Source organism: Protomyctophum parallelum, assembly GCF_964188405.1.
Source record: "Protomyctophum parallelum genome assembly, chromosome: 16".
NCBI classification, from domain to species: domain Eukaryota; kingdom Metazoa; phylum Chordata; class Actinopteri; order Myctophiformes; family Myctophidae; genus Protomyctophum; species Protomyctophum parallelum.
This window is the reverse complement of record NC_139711.1, coordinates 24,457,825-24,483,319: the sequence shown is the minus strand read 5'-3', so window position 1 is coordinate 24,483,319 and position 25,495 is coordinate 24,457,825. Positions and strand designations below refer to the sequence as shown.

Genomic DNA, 25,495 nt, shown 5'->3' with positions numbered 1-25,495 from the left:
TTATTGGTGTCCAAAACTATTAGTATTTATTCAGAATGTACCCAGAATCAGTCTTTGCCTTGATGGCAGTGTGGGCTTATTGTGGGGGGATCGAGTACAAAGTGGTGTTGACGGTTACTGTACTAGTGGAAAGAAATATATTAAATTGGTTGATACGAAAATAAGTAGGCCCTAAATATAGCCTCCATTTTTTTCAAAATGCACGCCCGCTAGTCCGAATGCTGATATGTACCAGTAGATGGTGCTGTAGGCGTAATCTGCTCAAAAACAATCGCAAAAGGATGAAGACGAGTTTAACCAATCACAAGACAAGGCACCATATTGAATTGTGTTTGTTGTTTTGGTGTTTCACTTGTGGTATTTCGCCCGTGTCTTCTTACCGTGTGTTTTGCCGTCTTTTACCGACGTTATCTACTCTAGACTGGTACGGTATATTGCATTAGGAACAAAGATAGCGATAAATTACGAAAAATGAAGTTAACGGAAATAAAAAAGCTCAAAGTACCGGAACTAAGAGTCAAACTTAAAGAATTCGGACTGGACACCAAGGGACTCAAAGCTGAACTCGTGGGTCGACTGTGGTCTGCGGTTGAAGCCGGATTGCAATCGAGAGAATGCGACAGCGAAACTGTTGTTAACAGCAGTACAGATGATGGACAAATACAAAACAACTGCCCACCAACAACAACGGCGCCGATGGACGTCGTCGCCACATCGCCCGATCTCCAGGAACCCTATGCCATTGTCACATCGAAGTCGAACGTTACTTCTGATCCAGAACAAGAGTATGTGCCGTCGTGCAAACGTCTGTTTACAAGACAATTCACAGACACTGCCACTCAGACCAGTCCTCAGTCCGGGTCAAGGCAACTGCTTGGTGAGTCGACAATATTGACTTTTATGACAGAAACAGAGCTGCCCGCGGCCGCCGCGTGTCAGACGGTCTCAATCCAACAAGTAGTTCGAGAACACACGGAACACCGGACAACCCTTGTGTCTAGCTCCGTAAGAGCTGATTCAAGCCACGACCCACTGTCCCTGCCGGAGGAGGGACGAGAGTTGGAGGAAGGAAGGATAAATCATCATGATACAGAAGAAGAGGGAGGCATACCTCTCTTTGTGGGGGAGGTCTACAAAGGCAGGTCTTTCTATGAGTTCAAAGAGGAGATTCGGTATAAAAGGTAAGACAAAAGAGAGGCCGTTGACAGGCTTTGCGTTTGTGCTGGAATCCCTTGAAAATCCTCAAAAATAGCAGATATAAGCTCACAGTGTTACACTTTGTGCCGTGCTGCAAACATCTGCTATTACTGGAAAAAACTTTTCTACTAGGATGAGCTGTAGCCTACTTCACCCTCATGCACCATCTGTTTCTTCCTCCACTACAACCAGGGCCAAATCACCACAGCCTCCGCCAGAGAGAGAGGATGTGGACGTGGGAGAGAAAGTCAAACTGGATCGATGTGAGTCTCTCAAAATGACTACATAATCGGCTGTTGCTTAATGTTGAATTTCAGAGCTGTGCCACATCTACCGAAAATTGTTCTTCATTGTTAATGTGTATATTATTCTGCACAAATAATGACCATAGAACTGTAATTCCAGACCAACGTTATGCCAGGTGATTTCAGTAATAATTACATCCCCAGTTTCTGGTTAAAGTGGTTTAGAATTGAATGAAAATGTAATTGATTACACATTATTGGTCTGCATTGGACATTGATGGCATAGATAGTATCATATATGTCGCTCTTCCCACAGATACTTGTGACCTTCACTTTGAAGTGGGTCCTGATGGTTCCTGTGGTCAGCCACGGTTCTGGGATCGTTTCCCACTACTGTGGTCAGGCTGCAGGCTGAGCCATGGAGCTTGGCGAGGCCAGGTGGGATTTGAGGTGAGGCTGGACAGGAAGCTCCTGGTTGCAGGTCCAGAAGAGCAGACGTCCTGTCGAGGCCCGCAGCCTTTCGGCCTGAGAGTGGGATGGTCAGTGGCTGAAAGCCCTCTACTGCTGGGTTAGTACCAGGAACTAGTAGGAAGGACAAGCATTCATTTTAGATTATTTGTTTTGTTTTTTTGCATTAAACCTTTCAATGTACCAAAATAGTTATGGGTCAATCCCATTTCCCCCCCCCCCCCCACTCTGGCCTTTCAACTCACAGGTGAAGAGGACTTATCTTATGCTTACGATAGTTGGGGCAATAAAGTCTCTGATGGAAAGGAGGTGGTGTTTGGGGAACCCTTCTCGGAAGGTGATGTCATTGGATGTTACGCTGTGAGTAAAACTTTCACCTACATGTCTATTTTGTACTGTGGTCATATGTAGAATAGTTAAGCATACATAGTTGTGTCTGTTATTAGAGAGATCATGAAATCTGTACATGACATCCGCGTTTTGTTTGTGTACGCCTGTAGTTTTTCTACGAGAGCTGCATTCAACTTTCCTACCATAAGAACGGACGTGCCATGGGGATTGCATTTCAACTGGATTCCAAGGTGCTCCTGGGGCGTGCCCTGTTCCCACATGTCCTCTGTAAGGGCTGCTCCGTCAGCTTTCACCTGGATTCCACAATGCCTCCCTGGTACCCCGGCCCTCCAGGCTGCACCTCACTTGCATCCCTGCCTACAGAAGATATGCTCTGTTCCCCACGGCCTCCTTCCCCCATAGGAAAGTGTGAGGTGAGGCTTGGCTGTGGTATTTTGATGGCAAATATGTTGCCTTACATTGAGGCTCTATCTATATGCTGTTACTTTTGTAACATATCCTCCCAGAGAACATTTTCAGATCTCTCATCATTTCTTAAAATCTTTCTCTGTCCCTCTCCAGGTGATAATGTTGGTGGGTCTCCCTGGTTCTGGGAAGACTCACTGGGCCAAAGATCACATTAAACAGCAGCCAGGGAAACACTTCAAACTGTTGGGTACCGAGGCGGTAGTCGCCTGTATGATTGTAAGTCTTACTTCTGACCTAGGCAAGCTGCAGTTTAAGCTCCCTAATACTTGACCATTTTGTTATATAAATCAAATGTGATTGATCATCTGTATGTTTGTGTAAAGAGTGGAGGCAACAGGGAGAGCCAGCTACAGCAGGCCTCTCAGTGTGTGACTGAGTTGATCAAGATGGCTGCTCACACTCCAGGAAACTATATCCTTGACCAGGTAATTAAAGTATCCAACTCTAACACACAGACTACAGTGAACTCTAAAATGTGAATCATAGTAATATGCAGATAAATACATTTCATATGAGTTTTGGTTTAGTTGTATGATAGAATCACGGATATAAATATTAAATTTACAATATCCTATCTATGTCTGTATTTTACTAAAGTGCTGTAAAACACTTAAATAACAACTATACACTATGTCCTCAGTCCAACGTGCTCTTCTCTGCACGGCGCCACAAGTTGCAGCTGTTCAGTGGCTTCAGGCGAAGGGTGGTGGTGGTCTTCCCCACAGCAGAGGAGTGGCAGAGACGGTTGGAACAGCACCAGAGACGGGAAGGGGAGGAGATCCCAGACACTGCCCTTCTCAAACTACAAGGTCTGACACATTGTGATAGTATTTGATAGATACAATCCTGGCCTGAGAAGTATTACAGATAAGGTTGCCCCGTAAAACAGCACAATGTAACCTAAACCATAACCATGTTTCATGAACAAACTCCATGCTCTTAAGGCCAAACTGCACCAATGCAACTAGTTGCAACTGCTATTGGGGATAATGGTCGCATTGGTGTGGTTTCGGCTTCAGATAATGTCGCTGACACAGAAGGCAGTATCAGAGTATGAAAGATCTTGCTACTATTCATAATGACGTGTCATTGTCTCTTCTCTCCAGCAAGTTGCAGTCTGCCAGAGCAGCAGGGGGAGCTCTTGGAGGAGTTGCAGTATGTTGAGCTGCCCAATGAACAGGCACAAGTCCTCCTTCAGAAATATAAAGAGGGGGCACGCGGCATGCTTCCCCCCATTGCCAGACGAGAAAAGAAGAAACACCGCCTCAGACAGAACAGGCCAATCCCATATTGTCCTCCCCCGACTCATAAGAGCCAATGGAATGGGATGCATGGTCAGTATACACTATACAGGATGACGACAGTATAAGATATTGACAAGATAGCCAATCCCACACCTCACCACTAGTATGAAATAGCACAAACCTCGCACCTTTGGTATGCAAATTCGGGGGGTGCGCCATTTTGAAGGTGATAGTCACTATACCTGGCCAACGGATATATATAAAAACAGTGCGTCAAAAGTATTAAGCCAACAATGTTACAAGCAAGTGTGTACAGTGTAAAACATAACTATGGTAAAACACGGCGTGTTAAAAGAACGCGTGCGATGGCAATGTTTACAACTTACTGGACGAGTGAGTTGTGCATGCGGACATATCCTTTTTTTTTTTTTTTTTTTAAGATATTTTTTTGCGGCTTACGCCTTTTATTGATTTTTTGAAGGGACAGACAGTAGGCTGACAGGAAACGGGAGAGAGATGGGGGGATGACATGCAGTAAAGGCCGTGTCGGGTCCGGGAGTCGAACCCGCGGCACACTGCGACTGGATTACCAGTCCGGTGCCCAGACCGTTACGCTACGGCCTGGGCCTGCGGACATATCCTTAAGGGAGAGGGGAAACTTAACTTGTCTCTGCAGTAAATAAATGGCGGTTTACTGTTGCAGGCAGCAGGCTAGTTTGTTGTTAGCCACCTATAGCCGAGCTTAACTCATTGCATTCGTCGGTCGGAGATATTAAATAATTAAATGACCACGTGGTTGTTTGACACTTTTAGACAGATGGAGCAGCAGCAGCCAGGTAGGAAACAGGTCGCCCATCTACTGCAGTATGAATCGGCCCGTAAACACGAACGTATAACGGCGTGTGAGATAAGAGAGAGAAAAGTCACACTCAGAGGCGGCGGCAGTGAGAGGAATGCAGTGAAACGTTACATTAGTCCATTATCTATTTTAAACCCTTTATTCTGACCTACTTGTATTTCACAAGTACTCAAGTAGGCTTAATAAATCCCATTTTGGCAAACTGAAAGAGCTCTACCACTGCACTAAACACTACAAACACCAACTTTATAAACTTGAAGCAGATCTAATATGTAGGCCATCACATCCAAGATGGCGCCCGTAGGCGTGACAGCCTACCATGACGTCAGCCTTGCATGCCCCATTTAGCCTGGTCACTCCACGTAAACATCAGATGATGATCAGTGTTGTAAGAAGAGTGTGGTGCTGACAGACAGGTTTCCAGGCTAATTCAATGAAAGTTGAGCACCTTTGTTTTCAAGCCCTTATTTTTTAAGTCTTGTATTATTCTGATTTTTGTAGGGTGGGATGGCACAAGGTTGAACCAGCAATCGGGACTGCAGCAAAGATATGTGAGTAGCATATTTTATGTGTGAAGTGCTTAATACATAGCAGCAGCATGAATATACAGCTTCTCATCCTCATGTTTCACAACATTTACATTGCAGAGTAACTTGGGTTATCCAGACCGGGGCTGCTACTACATCGGCGCGAACTATAACAGCAGCGGTGGAAACTTTGGCTATAACACTTACCAGGGTTACTAATGAACATGTAAAATTCTAAAAGATGAAACTGAAGAGATGAGCTCTCAATTTTTAAATGGATATCTATCATCTTTAACAAATTAGATAATTTTTAGTATCAGGTTAACGGACAACTTAGTTTGTTTTTTGTTCAAGATTCATGTTTTAGGTTGTCATTAGAGAAAGTAAAAGATGAGTGATTTATTTTATTTGTCACGTGAAACCTGACTAACAGGTGTGAAATGTATGCGACCAGTCACAACCTAGTCGACTCCTTTAAGAAAACTGCACCAACAAGGAACATTCTATGCTATAGGAATACTAACGGGACAAATCATGTGTTTTTTATGGTACTGCATTTGATGCTGAAAGTAATCAAAGTATTGAGCAAAAGGTGATCGATTTGCACTCACTGCTTTCAGCAATCAACTTTAATCTGCCTTGTAGTTTGTAAATATTAGACACACAAATGTTTAATATAAATTTTATTACTTTAAATTCACAATGTGATGTGAGTCTGAGATGGACTGCAGCTGTCTTGTTCTTCATCAGGCATCACAAGTTGATAAAGCAATACTGCCCCCTTGGCTGAAGGACACAGCTCTGACCATAGAGGGCGGTCTCTATCCAACTGTAAAATGTCCTTCAAAACCAAAACATACAAAATACAATTTGTAATGTAAAACATTTGATAATACACTAACAATGTTTTGAATCGATCTATTTTAAGAGTTGTATTTTTTTATTACAGGCCATTTGGTTATTCTGTATGACTGCTATACCTTCACACATCTATAGAGAAATCTTGTGTTTAATGTTACTTTGCGCTACTACAGAACCTTTGCATAGAGCTTCACATGAAATGATAATACTTTGAAAACGACTAGTAGCCTACTTTGGTTCTGCTTGGCATCTGTTAGCAACAATGTGACGGGTATTAAAAACCTTTTAAAAGTACCAAAAGCACTATATTGGTTTCTTTGCATTCACATTAGCATTGTCCTGTTTGTTGACTAGGGTTCATGCCATTTCACTTTTAAGTCACTGGGTGAGGCTGCTAAATTCCTAAATTATAAATTGCATAGCTGATGTGTGACAACTCTGATTGAGTCTCCATTAGACCAGGGGTTCTCAACCAGTGTCGCCAAATTATTTTGGTGGGGGGGTCCCCAAATTTTTGCAACTGAATGGCTGGAAAATGGAAAATAAGAGTTTGCATAAACTTTCCTTAATGATTAAATCTGGTTTCAGTATTCATTTATGATGTATTTTGAATTTTCTCTACTAAGGTTATTTTTGGGGGTCGCGAGGCCAAAGCATTTCCAGGCGTCCCCAGCCAAAAAGGTTGAGAACCCCTGCATTAGACCAATGTGTTAAACATACTGGCTGGCTGAATCACCATGCCTTTAGTAGTACCATAAAGTAATGCTACTGATTACAATGACACATTTCTCTATTGATTAAAGGCCTTTCTCTGCCCCATCCTTCTCCCATTGTTTGTGTTTAGTTTAGTTTAGTGGGGTGGAGGTGAGCGGGCCGGGTCGACATGCCATTACTGGGCTGCATTCAAGACACTTGCCTTGTGTCCGACACCTGACTTGTGGGTTTCATGGATGTGTTCTGCTCCCCCCCATCAAACAAATTACATTGGAGCGGCCATTAAACACAGACAACACAAACGCAAGACAGGTGTCTTGAATTTGTGAATGCAGCCTAGTAAGGGCATATGTCAACCCCACCCGTTCACCTCCGCCCCACCCCCTCCTGGTGCTGTGGCCATCTTGTGTGTGTCAGTCACGGAGGGATAGTTAAGGCCTATTCATAGACTGGATTTTCGGTGGTGAGGTGACCACCGCTCTGGTGGAGCGTGGTGAGCTGACCACGTTGAGCTGAAATAACGTTGAGCGGTGGTGAGTAAAAACAGAGAGAAGGGCTGGAGTGGTGGCGGTGGTTTGCTCTTCACCGCAGCTCGTGATGTCATGTTGTAGTTCGGCGGTCACCTAACCACCGAAAATCGAGACTATGTATGAGCCTTTACTTGTGAGTAGTAATGAATAATGATGACATTACTCACCATTCTGCTGAGGAATACAATATCTGTAGATTCATGGGCCTCCAGTCCTCCTCTCCAGTACAACTCCTTGACCTCATCAGATGTTAGTGAACAGCTGAGACACACACACACACACACACCTTGTTATGGAAGCTGCAGTATGTCATAATACATGGTATTGTTTGTCCATTCTATTTAAATGGCAAATTAACTTGCACAAATTAACAGCTTTTGATTCAGGCTCAAACCTCTGACACTATTTCAGACACAGAACTGTGTTTGTTCAATTCCAATGCCACATCAATTTCATAGGGACAATAGCCCCCAACACTGGAAAGAAAACTATGGTTAAGTGGGAAAAACACCCACGATTAATTGTAACAAAATATATATACTCCAGCGTTTACTTGCCTATTCGATTACAGTTACTAAATTAGTTGGACTAGCAGAGTGAATGAACAAATTATTCCATTTAATCATACGATCATAAACATCTTGTTCGTTTGTATACATCTTGAAGCACCAAAAGTAATATTGGGGAAATACAGTTTATAATAGAGGTATTTGGTAAATATGTAATTAGATTTTGTCAATATTGCCCAGTCCTGAGTAGATGTTAACGAAAGGGACATGGCAAGAGACTATAGCACACACAGGACAATAGAATAGAAACGACAAATCAAAGACAATAAGCAAAGATGGCAGCAGAGGAAAGCTTGTATCCTAAATGTGTACATGTCTATAATAATTGCAGCTGACCTGTGAATGAATAGTACTGTTAAATATCAAATTCTCTGATGTACTGATGCCTTGAAAGAGAACACTTTCTTCTCCTTGCATTGTACCTCAGGGATGATCTTTTATGCAAGATTTTATAAATGTATTTCCCAATAAAATGTTTACAGAGACATTTCACACAAATCACCAGTACTATGAATGTGCAAATGAATGCAACACTAGTTCTATGGGCAATTAGGAAAAGTCATTAAAAAACTGGGTTAGTATGGATTTTTTAGCATGTGATGTGACTAACATGCATCTTCATTCTCCGGTGGGCGGTGGATGACTACTGACATTACTGATTCGTTGGCCCCTCCTCTAGCTTCCTCCTGCACTACTTCCTGCTTATGCTTATGCTATCAGCCATCACCCGGCCTAAAAGTTTGAAGGAGAATAGTCCCATTGGCCAGTTTCTCTGTACTTGTCTTTAACCCATTAAGCCAATTCTACGAATGCCGTCTAAATCAGTATCACAGTTTCAAGAAAATTTCAAAAATAGCAGATGTACAAGCTCACAGTGTGGCACAAAGTGACTCGCAAAAATCTAAAATGACAGATAATTCCAGGTCATACTTTTCTGAGAGCAACAAATGATCATGCTTTCCACTACTTTCTCATCAAACTTTTTCTGCAAGCTGATAGCATTATTTCCTTCATCTACTGATATTCCAAACATCAGCTTGGTGAAGGTAGTTCAATTTTGTATCATTGTTAAGACTACATGTACAGGGTAACCCAGGTTTTTTTGCATTGTGACATGAGCTGTGCGACCTGTCCTTATTTCAAGACTACATGTACACATACATAGGCTTCCAGAGTACTACCATGGTATTACCTCCTCCAAAGTTCAAATTAGTATTAGTCCAAAGTTTAACATTTTCCTTGATTAGACAAGACTGAGCTTCTGTTCTTCCCAGCTAAGTCCTGCCCTATGCGGGAGCTAAATATCTCCGTAAGTCCGTAGACAACGCCCTGGTAAAGTCTGTCCCGACAGCCAGGAACCTTGGTGTTGTCCTGGACAGTCAGCTCTCGTTCAAAACACACATCACAGCTGTCACTCGATCCTGTAGGTTTACACTCTATAACATACGACGAATTAGACCGTTCCTCACCCGGGCCAGGAGTCAGCCCAGCTCCTAATCCAGACAACAGTCTTGTCAAAACTTGACTATTGTAACTCCCTCCTTACTGGCCTACCGGCATGTGCACTTAAGCTCCTCCAACTGATCCAAAATGCCAAAATTCTCACACGTCTCCCCCTTCTTCGCTCCCTCCATTGGCTCCCGGTCGTTGCCCGCACAGAATACAAAACTCTGATGCTGGCATTCAAAGCAACCAAAGGCATGGCTCCCCCATAACTTACTTATGATCGTACCCTACAAACCCTCACGCACACTCACATCAGCCAACGCAGGGAAGCTGGAAGTACCTTCACTAAAAACGCCGGGACAACGCTCCACACGTCCCAAACTCTTCTCCCTTCTGGCTCCAAAACTATGGAATGCACTTCCCATCACAATCAGAACTGCAGCCTCACTCCCAATCTTCCGCCGTAGTCTGAAAACCCACCTCTTCAGACTCCACCATGGCCCGTAGCACTAGCCCCTTAGATAGCACTTTATGTAGACTTAGATAGTATTTTAAATATAGCACTTTATGTAGACTTAGATAGTATTTTAAATATAGCACTTTATGTAGACTAAGATAGTATTTTAAACAGACTTATAGCATGTTACGTAGACAGCACTAGAATTGCATTTCATGCATAGCACTTATAGTACACATGTATAATATATAATATAGTATAGTACATGTATAATATAGTATAGTACACATGTATAATATATAATATAGTATAGTATGTATAGTTTACATAGATTGGTTTGGGAGAACTAGTCCAAGCACATGCAAGTACCTGATATAGAACTCTGCACTTGGTCTGCCTGCACTGGTGTGGTTCAGAGCAATGCCCATCAAGACAGGCTCGCCCAGGGAACTCAGTGGAACATTCACCTTGAAATGGAAAAAGAGAGAGAAAGCGAGGAGGAAGAAAATTACAATGACAAGGCTTTTAAGCTACCCCCAAATTGCATACTATCCTCCTGTCCAACACACTAAGTTTTTTTCCCCACAAATATTTCAAATGCATTTTACTCTGCGGCTCCTTAGGTCATGCATAGAAAAGCACACCTCATCTCTGATCTCAGCACACACAGAAGAGAAAAGCTCGGAGATCACTGCCCCCTGCCTCTGCTGTAGCATGGCAATGTTGATCTGGTCTTCAGACGCACCCTGGTCCAGACCCTCACACACTGCCTGAAGAAAGCAGAGAACACAGTGATGGTACATGAATAAAAGCTCAGATGTGGTGAAAATGGTGAAACAGTCAGTTGGACTGCAACATGATGGTGTGACTTACTAAGAGGATTTTAAAATAAAGTTGAAAGAATATCAGAGATGCGTTGAAGGAGAGATGCTACAAATATGAATCAATGATATAAATAATTTAACAGTAAAAGAAGCATCTTCTAAAAGTCCTTAAAATGTCCAAATGAAATGAAACCACATGGCCTCTCTCTTCACCTTAGGTTCTGGGTGTCCCCCAGGGATGTCCAGCAGCCCCCCTGCTTCAGCCACCTTCTGGCTCCTCCTGATCAGCACCACCTGTCCATCGCGCGTACACAGAACCCCTCCTACACCAAGAGGCTGGGCCAACAGCGCCAGAGGATCCCCAAACTCTGCCTCCCCGCGACAACGTAGTCCCCCTGCTTGGTGGGACCAATTTGTCCCCAAGAAGTCTTTATAGCATGTAAGGCCTAGTCTCAGAGTGAGGAGGACAGAACCTGCATTTCTAAGGTCCATGTTTCCGTGAGGACATGGAGACGTGTTGGTCGTGACACCTTCAGATGCGCTGCAGTCAGGGTAAGGCTCGACAGGTGCATTCTCTTTCTTCTCATTGTACCTTTGAAATACACCTACAGGTCCATGTCCTTTTTCTAAATTCTGTGTGGTTGACTTGGACAAAAACACATCCCGTCTTTGATCACAGTGTGGTCTCAGACAGTTGTCACCTGCACAGTCTAAAGATGGTGACTGGGCCAGGAGAGTGGAGGGGGGATCTTTGGGAGCAGAGAACAAAGACAGTGACGGAAGAGGTTCGGGCAGGGCCATACTGAAGGAGTGAAGTCTAAATTTGGCTCCATTGAAAAGCCATGGCTCCCTGGATACCCGCTGTATCCAAACTTCCTCTATATGCCGTTCTAGACCCTCATCTGTCTGTCTGTTAAACCTTGCAGAGGTTTGGAACAAAGACAAGAAAATAAATTAATGCGATTGGTAGAAGCTTAGGTCTCTAAAGCAGCAATCTGGAATTCATTTCAATGAATATACTTCAACACAATATAACTTCCCTACTTTTCCACTGAGAAATGTATAGCTAAAATAATTGATAAACTCTTGATCCAAGAAATCAATTATTTGACAGAAACTTAAAAGTCAAGCCTTTTATGTTTGTACAATGTCTGATCATAGTTTAACTGTCCATTTGCAACATGCCACCATTCAATGCACATGTCATATATGTAAATATAGTGTCAGTGGCACTATATATGTTCTCTAGTGCAAACAAATTTGCACTAGAGAACTGAGTGCAAATTTGTTCATAGGTGTGGTCTATTTTTCAAAGCCAAATTCCTTGTGATTCTGTCTGTCTGTGTATGTTGCATGTGATGTGGGAGAAACCACAGTAAACCCAGCAAATATAGTGTGCATGAGAGTACACGAGAAGATGACAAATGTCTTACCTGTCGGAGAGTTCCACCTGCACTTGGGATTCCCTCAGCCCACGCCAGGCTGCACAGTGCAGTAGTAAAGAAATCTCGGGGTCCATCGGACACTGTAGAATAGATTATAGGTTTATAGGTTCTTGCTCATCACTAGACCTAGAATGGCTCTGTTGTTACATACATTGCAAAGTGACATTCTATTCTATGTGAAGTTATATGAATGATCAGACATTCTAGGTCTAGCTCATCACAAACTCAGCGTGCTTAATATTTTCTGATGAATTGAAAATGGTGGACCCTGTTGTAAATAAGTGTAGCCTATATGGATCGTCCAGTTTTTGTATTGACTTGTGCTTTCGTTTGAAATGTACCCATTCGGCTAGACCTAGAATGGTGATCATTTAATTATACTGTATGTAACAACAAGAGCCGTTCTAGGGCTACCATTCGGCATACTGTGAAATAAAAACTTTAATCAATAATGTTTGTCATGACTTCAGTATCGTTAGTAGTTCGTGTCATTTTTCAGTGTCATTCACAGTATGATAAAAGGACTGAAACAGAGGTGTTTCCTAAAGGCGTTTCCTTTAGAAATCACTATGCAAACTTCTGTGACGGATATTTTTGATAACAAAAACTTAAACATTGTAGTGTATTACATAGATACCATATAGCCTACGGTATAATAATTATAATTTAACTAAGTTACAACGTTAGAAATGTCAGACGATTGGGAAACGTAAACACTGACCTGCGGAGTATGACGGCGTTTCTGTTAGACCGAGAGCTCGTAAACTCGTTACCTACTTGTGCACATATTAGCCTTAGCCACAGCATACGTGTCATTTATATGAATCTAATCTGACATTTAAATCTGTGTCCGACTCGTTTGGTAGGATAATGGCACTTCCTGGTCTTGTGTTTTTGATTGTCCTTTAGCGCCACCGCGTGACTGGCCTGGATTGGTCCTGTTGCACACAGAAGAGCTTCATTGGTCCATTGAACTTCGCGTCAACATTTTCTGTGCTCACATCCGTTCTAGAGCTTGTATCCGGTAACACGCACACACACGCCACGCGCCCATCTAATCTAGTATACAAAGTGAATTTATTCCTCATTCCTGGCTGGTTTGTTAGATATTTGTTGGCTGGGCAGTGCAGATTCCAATATTTTATTCATTAATTCTTCATCGAGATTTAGGCTAAGTATTCAAGAGATCTCTAAAAGTGTTTTTCCCCCCATAAAAAGGTACTCAACAAGATGAACATGACAGGATACTTTATCTTTATTTATTCAAAATAAAGTTAAAATGAAAGTCAGGTTTAAATGAAACAGTTCAATTCATGAATACAGATCTCATAAACATAATTTCTTTCACGCTAATTGGCCACAGATGGTTGGCCACATTATTTCAGTTAAAATAGACTAATACAGATCTCATACATAATTTCATTTGAGTAAAATAACCACAGATGGCCATATAATTTCAGTTAAAATATAGACAACCAAAAGAAACTTCAAACAGTTTGACAGCTTACATTGGTCTCTTATCTAAAATGAATTTAGGCACAAAGAGTTAATAAGGTGAGGTTACTTAAAAGGGTTGTCCTACAATGCAGGTTAACCTACATGACATCATATTCTGTGCTTCTTTAAAACCAATAAGAACAATCAAACACCTGCTTATAACAGATTATTTTGTGAGCGGGGAGAGGGAATCCGGAAACAGCAGAATCATTGTAGCCTAAGATTCAGTGGCGTGCAATTCAGACTCACACCTGCTTCTGTGATGATAGTAATGGTGAAAGTATTTACTCTTTAGTTTTATCCAACAACTGAGTTCAAGTGGGTATGATCATGGAAAAAGAGTATTATTGTGTGCATGTGTCCGGATTTGAGAAAACATTTAATGCACAGGAATTATGGCTAAAGAAACATTGGAACTTTAACAAACAGTGTGATTTGATGCTGTGCCTTAAATTAATCTATTCTGAATTAAACTGAAGAACAGAGCAATTGGTGAACGCTAGTGTGCAGCGGGGCAGCACAGCAGCCAGTGAACGACGGAGACTTGGAATGGGATCGTTCTCATCCAGCTTCTTGTTGTCATCACCTTCACCAGATCCACCTGCAGCTTCTCCACTGTTCCGCTCCTCCTCACCATCACCCTCACCCACTGACGGACACTGACGAGGCTGGAAGAAGACACCAGAAAACTCCAGTGCACACAGCCCGCGCAGCATCCTGCAACTCCGTACTACTTGCATTTCACTTAGTGTGCAGTCCCAGAGGCACAGACGACGGAGGTCTTTCAGGCGGCTAGCACATAGCAGGCCTGGTCCTACCTCCTTCCCACCCAGGCTCAGCTCCGCCAGCCCAAGCCATCCTGTGCCTAGGCCCAGGGAGGCCATCTGTAACTGGTAACCCACCTGTCCAGTGATGCCTAATTCCAGGAACTTGAGGCTGGTCAGCCCTTCTACACCAGAGTTATTCTCCTTGGCAGCACAGTTCCTAAGGCCATTAGCAGTCACACGAAAGGTGTCACGCAGCTCCAACCGTTCGAGTCTCTCCCATGAGGTCAGACTCTGCAGGTGTTGGTCCGTGAATGAGGGAACACCGTGAAGCATTAGTCTCTCAATACCAATCCCTGATGGGGAGACATGCTTTTTTCCTGCCTGGCTCCGTCCTTGTTGCTGAGGACCAGCACTTGGTGTAGATCCCTCAGTAGTTCCACTTGGGAGGCTCTGGGCAAAAAAGCCAGAAGGAAGCTCACAGCCACGCAACTCCAGCACCTTCAAAGTGGGAGGCAAGAGCTGACAATTGGGCAGGCCTCTCAAGTCTGCATACAGCAGATATACTTTGCTCAGACGTGGACACTTGGTGGACAAGGCTTTGAGCCATGGCTCTGATAACAAGATGCCCTTTCGAGCAGAGAGCAGTAACCCTCGCAACCGCAGACATCTTAGTCCACAGCCCAAATACTGCCGCAGGAGGACCCAAAGTATGCGAGATGTCACCTGACCCACAATGATCACCAGGGAAGGGAAATCCAGTTGAAGAATGAACACAGCAGTGGAGGAAGCAGAGGACAAATACAATAATACAATCAGTGTTTAATCTGAATTTATCAGCATAGATTTAAACATAGATGTGTTGTGATTGCACATGGCATGATGTAGTTATTAAATTACAGATTCAAGTCTACGGGAAGTAAAGACTAATGGTCAGATTGAGGTTCTTTACTTGGTATGAAAAGGCTTTAATAGAATCAAAACATTGAAAAATACGTTACCCCTTTCCATGCTGTGAGATCAACAAGTCTCCAAAGTCTTTGGTCTTTTACAAGACGTCTCCATCTCTTACACACCCTAAAATAACATAATAAGGCAAAAGCATAATGACATGTGTTACAGTCTCGACCATGGAGGATTGGCCCCGAGTCTCTCGACACGCGACCCTATGCACGCGACAAAGGATTCTGGCTTTATGTCTAAAGGAAAAATGAAAAGGCAAGCTTAAACTCTTCATTACCTTCCAGCTCGGACCAGCTCTCGTACACTAAGGTGTGATAAGATATCAATCAAAATGTTCTCAGGGAAGTAGTCCAGGGTGCAGATTTTGAAATCATCCATTTTGTAAACAAAATTCTTGTACACGGACTAAATTTCCAGACGCACAGCACGTTGCATTTGAATCAGGAATCCCTAAGAAACGATCGCTAATGGGAAAAGAGTACCTAGATAACAGATTCAGAACAAAAACGTAACCCCGTCGCGTTTGGTCAGTAAAAGTACATGTTTGTCGATATCCAGTGCTGGTGTGTATTCCACTGTTTCTAAATTTAACATTTAGCATTACTAGGTAGGCCTACTTGTTGTAAACAAGCACAGAAATGCACCAGCATTGCCACCTTGCGTTCGCGCTGTGAAAAAGATCACCCTTTCTTCCCCATAGCCAGGAGGGATGCGCTGTGATTCGTTAGTTAGTTGTCATGTCAACGGAGTTCGTATGCGTGGGGGGGGGGATATGGAACGGAAATAATTTAAATGATGTTGACGAAATGAACGAATCCGACTTCGAGGTGACAGACAGCATTGTCTAAAAAACAAACTGTGGACACCCGACATTCAGCAACTACAATGACGTGACGTAACGTAAAATTAAGAGTTCTAGTCATAAATCATGTTGTTATAAGCGCAACCAGACTCCAGAGTGCAACCAACTAAATAACCAATCACCGGGCGGCCGGTCGTCCCTCCCAGCCCTGCGATCTGAACTCTACCATTTTCATTGAACACTTGCGCTTGCGTGTTTACTTGTGTCAAGATGGCGACGAGCAACGGTGGAGGGATGGAGGTGGATGGGGCAGGTGAGATTCTCCCAAACAACTATGTTTTCGACCGATAGTAGGTTGAACTTGAATGGAAACGGCCCCGTATGCGTGATCCTTGGGCATCCGTTCTGTAGGTGCACGTTCTGTGATCTTTGACAGGAGTGGCGGGTGTGCTAATACCCTGCTAAGAGCAATGCTGGCTAACGCAAGCTAACTGAAAACTGTCAACAAATGTATGGCTCTACTAACCGAGCGCCTCCTCTGCATGGAAACGCCCGCATGGACAGCTGTGCTTGTCATGATGGCAGATGTGTTTTCTTTTCTAGATTCACTGTCTTTAACGTTACACTAGTCCTGTTGGCGTGATTTGCCCAACACACTACTTCTGCTAATGCTGTGGATCTCAGTGGGGTCCGTCCGTGGACCCCTAAAGGTCCTTGAGGGGGTTCCCATTCCCAACCAAATCTGTTAATATAGGCCTACCTGTAGCATAAAATCAGTTTGACCACTTTAACCATTAATATCCATCGGCTATTGAAAATGTCAATAACAACACATCTTTCAAAGGGGTCCCTGGCACAAAGACAAGAGGGTCCGTGTGGTCAAATACATTTTGATTTTGGTGTCTTTGACACCAGTGGTTTGAGTTTGCAAAGTTGGCTAATAGCAGATGTACACGCTCACAGCACCTTGTGTATCTTGAAAGTGTGAGAACTACTGATTTAGAAGGCATTGTAGAATCTTATCTGCCTCAGGTAAATGGACTTAATGTGTGTCTTACAGCAAGCCCCAGTGTTATGGCCTCGGGGGTCACCGGGAGTGTTTCTGTGGCCCTGCACCCTCTCGTCATCCTCAACATATCAGACCACTGGATACGCATCCGCTCCCAGGAGGGTCGGCCGATGCAGGGTACATTGTTTACTCATGTGAAAATACCAGTGCATGGAGAGCCACAGCATTATTATATGTACATGGAGTCTCTCACTGACGCCCCCGCTGCTCTCTAGCAAAATTTCCCACTATCGTGGAGGGTTAGAATTCCCCGAAAATGAACACAACCAGGTAGCTACTCACTGAAACAAAGCTTGCTAGACCCTAGGAAAAAGTATATTATCCAAGCTTGGAGCGTCTCAGTTCCCCAGCTTCTCTCTAAAAATGCACTATTTCTGTCATGAAATAAAATGCGGTGAAGTGGATTGGCACGGGAACAACCGGAAATGCCGTAGTGGAAGAAGTTACTGGCTGGTACATTGCTTTATTAAAATGGCACATTTTAGAGAAGCTGGGGACCTGAGACGCTTCCCAGCTTTGATAATAGACTTTTACCAAGGTCTAGCAGGCTTTGTTTCGGTGAGTAAACCCTAAACCCTCACACGGCAGTGGGAAAATTCAGGAAACTGACAAAACTACTTTCCACACTTAACAGTGTTTCTCTTTGTGCCCAGTGATTGGAGCCCTTATTGGTAAGCAGGAGGGGAGAAACATTGAGGTGATGAACTCCTTTGAGTTGCTGTCCCACACTGTGGATGACCGAGCACATATTGACAAAGAGTATTACTACACCAAGGAAGAACAATGTAAGTGTTTTGGATGTGGTGTGGAAGTCAAACTTTACTTATGCTTTAAGTAGCATGTGACATGTCAAACTAGGGGGTTTTCATGAATCTGAATCCATTCCAAGCATTAGTTTTGCACAAACACTCCTTGGGCTAAAAACAGCAATAGCCACTTGCACTTGTCCAAAATGTGCTGACCTCATCACATTTGTGCTGACGACCACACATTTATCATGTGGCTATGGCCGTTTTTAGCCCAAGGAGTGTTTAGTGTACACTCAAGATACTGCCCCTGCTGCCACTCTTAGATCTCCTTATATGGAGCTGACCCGTTCTGACATTCCATATTTTGAACTGACCTCATCAAACCCTGTACACTCAAGACACGCTCCATATATGGCCAGTACAGAATTCATTCCATATGTTGACCTCGCCCTTTAGGCATCTCAGCATCAGGGCGTCTTACTGGTAATAATAATATAGAACTAATTACATCAACTCCTGTACATGATATTAGCTGAAAAACTATATGTCCTTGGACAGTATATTTCAATGCTAAGAAAGTAAGGTCGGTGAGGCTTATTTATCAGGGAGTCCATCCCTGATATGATAGAACCATGGGAGTCTATCCCTGTTTCAATTCCCTAGAGTCCTAGACCCTTGGGAGATGGATTGCTACAGTGGAGGCCCTCCACATAAGTTCCCACTTCCCAGTACTTGCAGAACCCAAGCCATACTATTCCTACGCTGTGTCTTCGGTGCCTGGGATTGAACCCTTGACCGTGTGGTTCCATAGGCGAGTGCTTGCTAATATTTCTGCTTGCATCTCACTCAGTCAAACAGGTCTTTAAAGAAATGGAGTTCCTGGGCTGGTATACCACTGGAGGGCCCCCAGACCAGTCAGACATACACATTCACAAGCAGGTATGGAATTGAATTCAAGTCAAGTTAACATTGTGGTTTTCTGTGTCCGTGAGCTGGTCAATTTGAATTTGCATATGTTTCTTCTGCTACAGGTGTGTGAGATCATTGAGAGCCCTCTATTTCTCAAGCTCAACCCAATGACCAAACACACAGATGTGAGTCCCTCAGCTTTTTCTATTGCAAAGATGCACAAATACACAAATATACAGCGATGCTGTATATTTGCTGAATTTGCCCATACTTGATTCAAATTCCGCTTCTCTGCTTTCAGCTTCCCGTTAGTGTATTTGAGTCTGTGATCGACATAATCAATGGCGAGGTACAGTTTTTATTGAACAGGCACACATATCGGTGAACTTTTTGTTTCATTCTTCATGCTCAGTCCTTCCTCTGACATTGTCACTTTGTCTTTTGATGGCAGGCCACCATGTTGTTTGCTGAGCTCACCTACACTCTCGCCACAGAGGAGGCAGAAAGAATTGGTGTCGACCATGTAGCTCGCATGACAGCCACTGGCACAGGGGAAAACTCAACAGGTAAGATCTGCTTAGCCTGCTATGCTCATGGCATCTACATGCCTCCCAGTGTCCCAGAATCAGCTACATTCATTGCCATAGAATACCGAAGCCAGTACTCTCGCAATATCTAGCAACTGTAATCATATAGCCTTTTTAAATCATATAATATAAGAACTGTTCCAAAATTATGCAACGGTACTCGGAAGTAGCGTTGGAAAACTACATTAGAGATCATGTGATTCACTCCATCAGAAACATTTCCAAGATTCCTTAGATTTCATGACATTTCCCTGTCATGTTTAACTATAAATATTAAGTTAAGATGTGTGTAGTTAGTGAATGAAGCTACACAAATCACATTAGTGGTGAATCTAGTAATCTACACTGTACAGGCTGGGCTGTGTCCGTGTGCTTGTCCTAGTCTGGTGACAGTCTGCGGCTCCTTTAGCCAATTAGAAATGGCTATTTTTATGAACATTTAACCAATAAGAACAAAATATCTTCACAAGAACAATTACTAACTTGCCGCAATAGTTAAATTAGTTCAGATAGACTTTGTATGTGATGCCTTCCTCTCCCTTTCCATATCTGTTAGTGGCTGAACACCTCATAGCCCAACATAGTGCAATCAAGATGCTTCACAGCAGGGTGAGGATCATTCTGGAATACGTCAAAGCAGTGGAAACAGGTGAGATATGGTGTGACATGATGGACGAATGAGGGAACTTCAGGGAAGTATGTTGAAATATTCCTGGAAAACGGGTGTTCTGGCAAAAGGAGTTGTCCTCACTTTGATGCCATTATTAAGACCTGAGGTTGATTCTACAAATGCTTTCTAAATCTGTAGTTCTCAAACCTTTTTCGTGCCATGGACCCCCAAATTGATATGCATTTAGCCGTGGACCCCCCATCTGAAATGTTTTGTGACGGATAATGTGGCCATGAGTGTTGACTCGGCCAACCAACGTATTTTATTGCACCATTTCCTGACTGGATTCTACGATTGTTAACTGGAAATTAAATTGCCATATTTGTTCATGACTTATTTAGTCATTTTGCCTTCTCATCCCGCTCTGTGCAAAACAGGTGAGGTGCCATTTAATCATGAGATCCTGCGAGAAGCCAATGCCCTGTGCCATAGACTGCCTGTTCTCAGCACTCTCAAATTCAAGACTGACTTCTATGATGTAAGTTCTCTCCCTCACACGAAACACACACGGAAATCCACACTCATAGATCATAGCGCTAAATCACAATGCATGTTACAGTCTGACCATATTTCAGGCCAGTTTATTCAGATCAGAGTAATATAGTAAGAGAGTGGCGACACTAGCGTTGACTCCCATTGTAACAATGGAATGTGGAAGTGCTCGTTTTATCTCAATGGGATAGTTCCAGCCATAGGAGCAATGTTTGGAACTATAGCCCATAGGGACCCGCTTTGCGGCGAGATCAAAGCGTGACGCTACTCTCCTACTCTACACTCTGAGACAGAGAAGTTGCTGTCTAACATTTGCATCCCTCTCCCCCATAGCAATGCAATGACGTGGGCCTCATGGCCTACCTGGGCACCATCACCAAGACCTGCAACAGTATGAACCAGTTCATCAACAAGTTCAACGTCCTGTACGACAGACAGGGCATTGGTCGAAGGATGAGAGGACTTTTCTTTTGAGTTAAAGGGGAATTAAAGGGGGGATGAGATAGAAGACAAAAAGAGGTCACAAACACTGCAAATGTTTTATTTGCTTAGGATATTCTTTTCTCTCCGTTTTGTTTTTTGTTTTTTTGGGGATGGGGGGGTATTTTTTTATTGACTCAAAAAATCTTTGGAGTTTCTCGGAGAGCACTTGATTTATACCCCTCAGTCAGGAAGGATACAATGTACATGAACCAGAATGTTATTTTATCCCCTTTGCTTTGTTATTTCATGTTTACGTATGTAATAAATGATCTGCTGATTTTTTTTCCTTTGTTCTTGTGGCACTTGAGATCTCCGATTTCTCACTTATAAATGAATGTCGAGCTGATAAAGTTCAAACATTCAACTGGACACCACAATATGAAGACTAAACTTTAAAGCAAATCTTTATTTTGAATGTAATTTTGCAAACGCAAAAAAGCTGGTTATTAGATTTTGTTTTTGAAGGGAAAGAATTCTTCCTCTACAAAGCAAAAACAATAAAAATGCACTCCCACGCCTCTCAGTGAGCATAATAGGAACGCCTGTCGTGTGGAAGGAACAGAGCTGCAGGTTTATTGGCCAAGGCTGTGTTTACAGTTGGCTTACCTTTTGAAGTTGTGGTCCTGCTGTTCATTGCCTTTGGAGGTATAGGTAGGCATATTGTAGGTATAGCCGTGTGTGAGACAAAGTTACAGCTTTGGAGTCTCAAGTCTTACAGGACTCAGCATTTTTAATACAGCTTTAAAGTATACAGCGGAAGTAGACATAATGAACCCCTAGTCTGTACATTGGCACTTTTTTTCTTTTAATTCTGCTAGTTTGCTTTTACTTGCCATGTGCCGCTGGGCAGAGATGCCCTTTCCCTTACATTGGCTTATAGCTTTTGGTAAAATATTTGAAGCTTGAGTGGTTTCCCTTACAAGTAGAGAATCTTTTTTATTGTCCCATCAGTCCCAACTTTAGCATTACACGTGTTGCAGAATACAGCTTTTTTTCATATGCAGATTGAACATAATGCACTGTGGATAGACAATTTAATGAAAAGCTATATAAAACCCTCCCAGACAACGTAATGAAAAACAATGGCAGCAGATCAAATCTTTAGTGCAGCACATAACGTCATACCTGCTGTCACAATAGTAAGGGCACGTTTAGTTCTACAAAGCTACATAAATCCTAAAGGTACAGCTTAGACAGTTTTCGATCTGTAGTTCAGAAATGTCAGGCTTTCACTCCTACCAGTCCACTGACACCAGGTTATTTCACTATTAACTACTTATGCCCTATATACTTTATTGTAAGATGAATAGTGTGTGGGCTTGTAGATCGGCTATTTCCCACCACATTTTCACCTATGACATGGCCAAAGTATTATAGGGACACCTGGTTTAAAGATGTTAACAAACCTTTAAGGCGACAGACCACAGAGTGAAATCAAATAGTGTCAGTAGTGGGAATGAAAGCCTGCATGCACTCTCAGTCCTCCACGGTTCATGTTGGAGCTTGTTGCTTTAGCGATGCAAATAACCGTTAGTTCTGGTTGCCCAGGTGATGCAGGAAAGGCACATCCAAACCGCACCAATGACTCACAATGCACTACTTGCAACCATTATCCCCAATGGCAGTTGCAAGGAGTTGCTTTGGTGCGTTTGACCTTAAAAGTGTTTTGTTGCAAGCACTGGCGACTAGTTGCATTGGTGCGGTTTGGGCTTTACTCGCTGCTTTCAGCCGGTTCATCAGCAGCGTCCGCCAGCTGGGGGTACTTGAAGCGGGCTTGGTCATAAAGCTCATCCCTGGGGTCATATGGGTAAGGGTGGTAGTAATAACCGTAGGGGTAGAGACCCACTTTCTTCACAAAGGGAGCGGGTGGCGCCGGCTCATCCACGGAGGCTTCTTTCTCCTCTACCTCCTCCACGGGCGGAGGTGGAGGTGGTGGCGCGGGCACAATAATCTTGCCCTTGACTGGCCTGGGTGGGTTGTCCACCAGGCAGTCAGGGTCCCAGTAAGGGTCACAGTCATACTCCATGCCCTTGAAGGTACGGATGGCGACTGGGGGTGGGGGGGATTTTTTCATGACAAGCATTGGCGGTGGAAGTGGAATATACTTCTTGGGTGGAGGTGGTGGGGGCTGGGGCACAACGATCGGCACAGGGACTTTATGGAGCTTGCAGTGTGGATGGTGGCGAGGGTCACACAACACGGGCACAGCACCGCTGGGGAGATAGACAATGTGGGGCTTACAGAGTGGGTCCTTGGGGTTACACAAGTAGAGCACATCAGCCTGAGCGAGGGCTGGAGAGGCAATAGCCAGGGGTGGGAGCTCTGTTGGCTTCGGGGCCCCTTTCATCGGTGCCGGAGGTAGCTTGCTGATAAGTGGCACTCCCAGTTTGTTCTGGAAATAGGGGGCATCAGGGCCATAGGTGTGCTCCAATGCTCTCATCTGTTGGTACAGCATTCTCAGCTTGTCGATCTCATACAGCTGTGAGTTAGAATGAACAAAATCACAATCACATTTTCTTTTTTGAGTATACAGCTTTTTGTCCTGAACTCTTGTCACATTTGTCATTGACAATGAAAGGAGAATGTATGTCATATGTTTCTGAAAGAAATCTGCATTTTGAGGAAACATGAATTCAGTTGTCATCTTACATGCTCATGGTGAAAAGATTAGTTTTTTTTAATGTATCACGGTTAAAAGATAACATAAGTTGACAAATGAAGAGGTATATTATTTTTTATTGGATGATGTACGACGGCAAGAGTGCCCCTCAAAAGTAGGTTTGCACATACAAGGAGTAGAAAAGATTACACTCTGGTAATCTAATCACATCCACATGTGGATGTGGTTAGGGTTAGGGTCATATTGTGCCACATGAACAATATGTCTATTTTTCTTCACTCACCCCTTCGGTGTGTCCTATGCTGCTGTAGTAGCGGTAGTAGGATTGGAAGTCTGGGTTTCCCATGTACCACCGGGGTTCCACATTGCGCTTTGGTCTGGAGTGACTCAGAAAGTCATTTGCTTTCATGGAGTTAATGTTCACACTGCCGGCAGGAACCATCTCTGTTAAAATAAGGCTTAAGATGGTAAGAAAAACGACTTCAAAACAAAACAAAAAATAACAAAATTCAAATATAATTAATATATTTATCAAATACAAATAGCACACCTACATCTAACCTTACAAATTGCAACAGAGAAATAAATAATAAAGTAAAACGTCTTGATCCTTACCTTCCATCTTGATGGCATTCAGCAAAGATTTTGCTTCCGGCAGACCTGCAGGATTCAAATCATTTGATCGATTTATTCTTCTCATCAACTGTTTCTCTTTTCTAGATGTAAGCACAAAGAATAAACTTTGGCCTAATTGTCAACTTTTAAGCATATGAAGCACTTTGGAACTTTTCCGAAAAGTGCTATAACAAATTAAATAATAATTAGAACTAACCTGGGAGCCACACCAGGCAGCACAGTGCCCCTGCCAGCCACAATTGAGACATGTTGATCACCACCTGAAATCCAGAAATTTGTATTGCAAGTTATACATCAGCCATCAGAATAGCATTTTACATGCATATATGCTCATCTACATTAAATAAAGTTAAATTTAATCTACTCTAAAGTAATATAAATATATATTTTAAGAAAATCAATCATGGCAAAATGGCCTGGTTTATTTAATCTAGTAACATGATTTGCCTGAGTACCAGTAACACATCCCTCACCTGGTCATAGGATGCTGTCCTCAGCAGCAGCAGCAGGAGGTGCTTTAAATACAGGCACCAGTTGGGGTCAACGTGACTCACACCCTCCTATCCAATAGCACTGCTCAATCTCCTAAAACAGTAACTTCTGCCCCGCCTCGCTTTTTAATACCATTTAATATGAGGCTTCTGGCGCCAATTAAGAATAAAACGTCCTGGACATGAGCAGCAAGACCATAAAGAGCCCAGACTTCAAATGGAAACTCCCCATTAAGTCTGAGAAGGAAAGAATCACCTGCTGGGGGGAGGAAAAGAATTGCATCCCAGGGGAAAATGCTGCAGACGCAGGCAGGATCTATGCCAGAAAAAAAGAGGGGAGGGGAGACTCTCAAATAACCTCAACGGCCTAAACTTCTGTCTTGTGTATTATGTGTACTGTATACGAATTCGGAGTTTTACATAGTAATTTCTTTATGCACTGAACACCTGCTTTATTGCTCAATCTCGTCTACGCAGGGAAACCTTATAAATATTACACAGCAACGCACAGGAATAGCATATATGCCCTGGCATGTTTGCTATAAAATTCTGGAACGT

General features: G+C 43.1%; 5 protein-coding genes across 6 annotated transcripts; 2 read left to right on the top strand and 3 right to left on the bottom strand.

Annotated features, from left to right (window-relative positions):
• The first annotated feature begins 284 nt into the window (after nucleotides 1-284).
• LOC310872978 (heterogeneous nuclear ribonucleoprotein U-like protein 2) lies at nucleotides 285-5,622 on the top strand. The gene is made up of 11 exons (XM_083785202.1): nucleotides 285-1,181; nucleotides 1,390-1,460; nucleotides 1,759-2,010; nucleotides 2,158-2,270; nucleotides 2,411-2,674; nucleotides 2,823-2,945; nucleotides 3,053-3,154; nucleotides 3,370-3,538; nucleotides 3,836-4,063; nucleotides 5,334-5,383; nucleotides 5,480-5,622. The coding sequence occupies exons 1-11, from the start codon at nucleotides 472-474 to the stop codon at nucleotides 5,576-5,578; spliced, it is 2,181 nt and encodes a 726-aa protein (XP_083641328.1). The 5' UTR covers nucleotides 285-471; the 3' UTR covers nucleotides 5,579-5,622.
• A 404-nt stretch (nucleotides 5,623-6,026) lies between these two features.
• nudt22 (nudix (nucleoside diphosphate linked moiety X)-type motif 22) lies at nucleotides 6,027-13,248 on the bottom strand. 2 transcript variants are annotated; one of them, XM_083785204.1, is made up of 7 exons: nucleotides 12,927-13,248; nucleotides 12,194-12,331; nucleotides 10,974-11,679; nucleotides 10,581-10,706; nucleotides 10,306-10,403; nucleotides 7,632-7,725; nucleotides 6,027-6,200 (listed from the first exon to the last, which is right to left on the bottom strand). In XM_083785204.1, exons 2-7 carry the CDS (start codon nucleotides 12,277-12,279, stop codon nucleotides 6,057-6,059), a joined length of 1,254 nt encoding a protein of 417 aa, XP_083641330.1. In that variant the 5' UTR covers nucleotides 12,280-12,331; nucleotides 12,927-13,248; the 3' UTR covers nucleotides 6,027-6,056. The 2 variants fall into 2 exon arrangements, with proteins under 2 accessions (XP_083641330.1, XP_083641329.1); XM_083785203.1 differs by having other exon boundaries at nucleotides 12,194-12,285.
• Nucleotides 13,249-13,492: 244 nt separating this feature from the next.
• On the bottom strand, nucleotides 13,493-16,093 carry LOC310872980 (F-box/LRR-repeat protein 12). The gene is made up of 3 exons (XM_083785205.1): nucleotides 15,707-16,093; nucleotides 15,468-15,543; nucleotides 13,493-15,192 (listed from the first exon to the last, which is right to left on the bottom strand). The coding sequence occupies exons 1-3, from the start codon at nucleotides 15,805-15,807 to the stop codon at nucleotides 14,161-14,163; spliced, it is 1,209 nt and encodes a 402-aa protein (XP_083641331.1). The 5' UTR covers nucleotides 15,808-16,093; the 3' UTR covers nucleotides 13,493-14,160.
• A 138-nt stretch (nucleotides 16,094-16,231) lies between these two features.
• cops6 (COP9 signalosome subunit 6) lies at nucleotides 16,232-21,472 on the top strand. Its single transcript, XM_083785207.1, has 10 exons — nucleotides 16,232-16,544; nucleotides 17,292-17,417; nucleotides 17,954-18,085; nucleotides 18,900-18,988; nucleotides 19,081-19,143; nucleotides 19,260-19,307; nucleotides 19,410-19,524; nucleotides 20,102-20,194; nucleotides 20,593-20,693; nucleotides 21,041-21,472. Exons 1-10 carry the CDS (start codon nucleotides 16,502-16,504, stop codon nucleotides 21,179-21,181), a joined length of 951 nt encoding a protein of 316 aa, XP_083641333.1. The 5' UTR covers nucleotides 16,232-16,501; the 3' UTR covers nucleotides 21,182-21,472.
• Nucleotides 21,473-22,100: 628 nt separating this feature from the next.
• On the bottom strand, nucleotides 22,101-24,930 carry and4 (actinodin4). Its single transcript, XM_083785206.1, has 5 exons — nucleotides 24,920-24,930; nucleotides 24,643-24,706; nucleotides 24,426-24,470; nucleotides 24,094-24,254; nucleotides 22,101-23,669 (listed from the first exon to the last, which is right to left on the bottom strand). Exons 2-5 carry the CDS (start codon nucleotides 24,692-24,694, stop codon nucleotides 22,902-22,904), a joined length of 1,026 nt encoding a protein of 341 aa, XP_083641332.1. The 5' UTR covers nucleotides 24,695-24,706; nucleotides 24,920-24,930; the 3' UTR covers nucleotides 22,101-22,901.
• Between the last annotated feature and the right edge of the window lie 565 nt (nucleotides 24,931-25,495).